At 39.7% G+C, this 2,352-nt stretch overlaps 1 protein-coding gene across 1 annotated transcript; it reads left to right on the forward strand.

Annotated features, from left to right (window-relative positions):
- Positions 1-410: 410 nt before the first annotated feature.
- Positions 411-2,352, forward strand: LOC106942777 (protocadherin alpha-8-like; the record flags this gene model as incomplete). The annotated part of the gene is made up of 1 exon (XM_015026112.1): positions 411-2,352. A coding segment is annotated over exon 1 (1,656 nt), but the record flags the coding sequence as incomplete, so codon positions are not given.

Here is a 2,352-nt window from a genome sequence, read left to right on the forward strand (position 1 = left end):
GAGGATGAGTATTGGATCTACTATAGTACCTGGAAGTCATGCCAACACGTTAGTTCTACCTGACAGAAGACGCACTTCTGAAGAGGTAAGATCGACAATTTAGCCGTGAAATTTTCTAAGCTTAACATAACTTGCTCAACATAACTGGTTCATTTCTTTTTTATTCTTCTCATATCGCTTTTTGTTGAAAAGAAAAAAAAAATAGGAAATGCGTGCGCATATAACTTTTGTCATCCATCGACAGCTGGGATCCTAGTATTTTTACAATTTGATATTTTCTTAACTCGCTAACCTTTCAGTTTCATCAAATGCAAAGTGCAAATACCATGTTTCAAGTGTATTTGCATTACCTTTTTCTTATCACCAATAGCTACAAATTATAATTGTTTTTTGTATTGATGAAAAAGTCCAAGAATATCAAGAAATACAATATATATGTTTAGACGCTTGGTGTCAGTGATGGTCAGGGTATCTGCTGAGCATGTACCACGTGACATCCAGAAACACATCCCTCATATTCAGCCGAAAAGCAATCTGTGCGTTAGATCGCAGGCTTACATCAAAGGCAGCTAAATATTTGGTAAACTTACAGATTCTATACACTTACATACATAGATATATACATTACAGCTTTCAGGACTCTTGTTGGATTTCAAGATACGGCCTTTTTTGCTGCACATTCATCTTTTTTTTGTTATGGAACAAAGAATACGAAATGCACGGCGGGCGCGACATTGTTGGTTTGCTCTTTTATTTGCTTTAACCGAATTATGGAGCGTGGTGTTTGCACAGCTCAAATACTCTATTTCGGAGGAGGTTCAAGGTGGAACTTTTGTTGGGAACATTGCAAAGGATTTGGGATTGGATAAGAACGTACTGAAAAACAGAGGATATCGCATCGTTGCAGGCACAACCGAAACCCCGTTTGAGGTAAATGAAAACGATGGTATCCTTTATCTGAAAAGCAAAATAGACAGAGAAGAGGTGTGCGAACGTATCAGCCCATGTTTAATCAACCTAAAAACCGTGCTGGAAAACCCACTTGAAATCCACTACGTGTCAGTGGAAATCCTGGATGTGAACGATCACTCGCCCGTTTTTCCGGAGAAAGAGAAGAAGCTTGAGATTTCAGAGTCAGCCCTGCCGGGAGCGAGATTTCAGTTGCAGGCAGCCCGCGACCCCGACGTAGGCCAGTTCTCCATTCAGCAGTACAAACTTAGCCACAACGAACATTTCAGGGTAGAAGTCAAAGATCGAGGCGAGGATCGTAAGGTGCCGTTTTTAGTTCTGCAGAAGCAGTTGGATAGAGAAATAGCTGCGAAACACAAACTGCGTTTAACAGCGATGGATGGAGGGAAACCAGCAAAGTATGGAGATATAGAAATTAGTGTGGATGTCCTTGATGTTAATGACAATTCCCCGTTGTTCACAAAAGAAACTTATTCTGTTACAGTTGATGAAAATATCCCTATTGGAACTGTAATATTTCAGGTAAATGCAACAGATTTGGATGAGGGTGCCAATAGTGAAATTATATATTCCTTTGGCAACGAAATTGATTCTAAGTTATTGGAAATTTTTAGCATAGATGAAAACACGGGTGAAATTAAAGTGACAGGTCAGCTGGATTTTGAGGAAAGCAAATCTTATGAAATTGACATCCAGGCTTCTGATAAAGGACCAGTTCCTCTTACAAGTGATAAAAGTGTTATGATAAGTGTTAAAGACGTAAATGACAATCCACCTGACATAGAAGTGACGTCATTTTCGAGTTTGATAAGGGAAGATGCAAAGATAGGAACTACTGTAGCTCTTATTAGTGTAAATGATTTGGATTCTGGGATAAATGGTAAAGTGATTTGCACGATCAGAGAAGATGTCCCGTTTTCTTTGTCTCAGTCCTTACAAGAAAATATGTATGCAGTTGTGACCAAGTCACGGTTGGATAGAGAAATGATGGCTCAATATGACGTCACAATCAGTGCAAAAGACGAAGGTGAACCACCATTTTCAAGTGAAAAGACTATGAAAGTCGTTGTGTCTGATGTGAACGACAACGTGCCTGAGTTTGTATTAAGCCCGTACACATTTTACATCACAGAGAATAACAACCCCGGGGCCTCAGTTTTTTCAGTAAAAGCATATGACCAAGACGATGGGGATAATGCGCTTATTTCGTACCACATTTTGAGAGAAAAAGGCAGTCATGACACACTGACTTCGTTTCTTAACATAAACGCTGAAACTGGAAGCATTTTGGCGCTAAAGAGTTTCGATTTTGAAACTCTCAAAACTTTCCAGTTCCAAGTTGTCGCCACTGATTCTGGGACTCCGTCACTCAGCAGCAACGTC

The sequence above is a fragment of the Poecilia latipinna genome, unplaced genomic scaffold, assembly GCF_001443285.1.
Source record: "Poecilia latipinna isolate Pla-1442-1.1 unplaced genomic scaffold, P_latipinna-1.0 Scaffold4550, whole genome shotgun sequence".
Classification (NCBI taxonomy): Eukaryota; Metazoa; Chordata; class Actinopteri; order Cyprinodontiformes; family Poeciliidae; genus Poecilia; species Poecilia latipinna.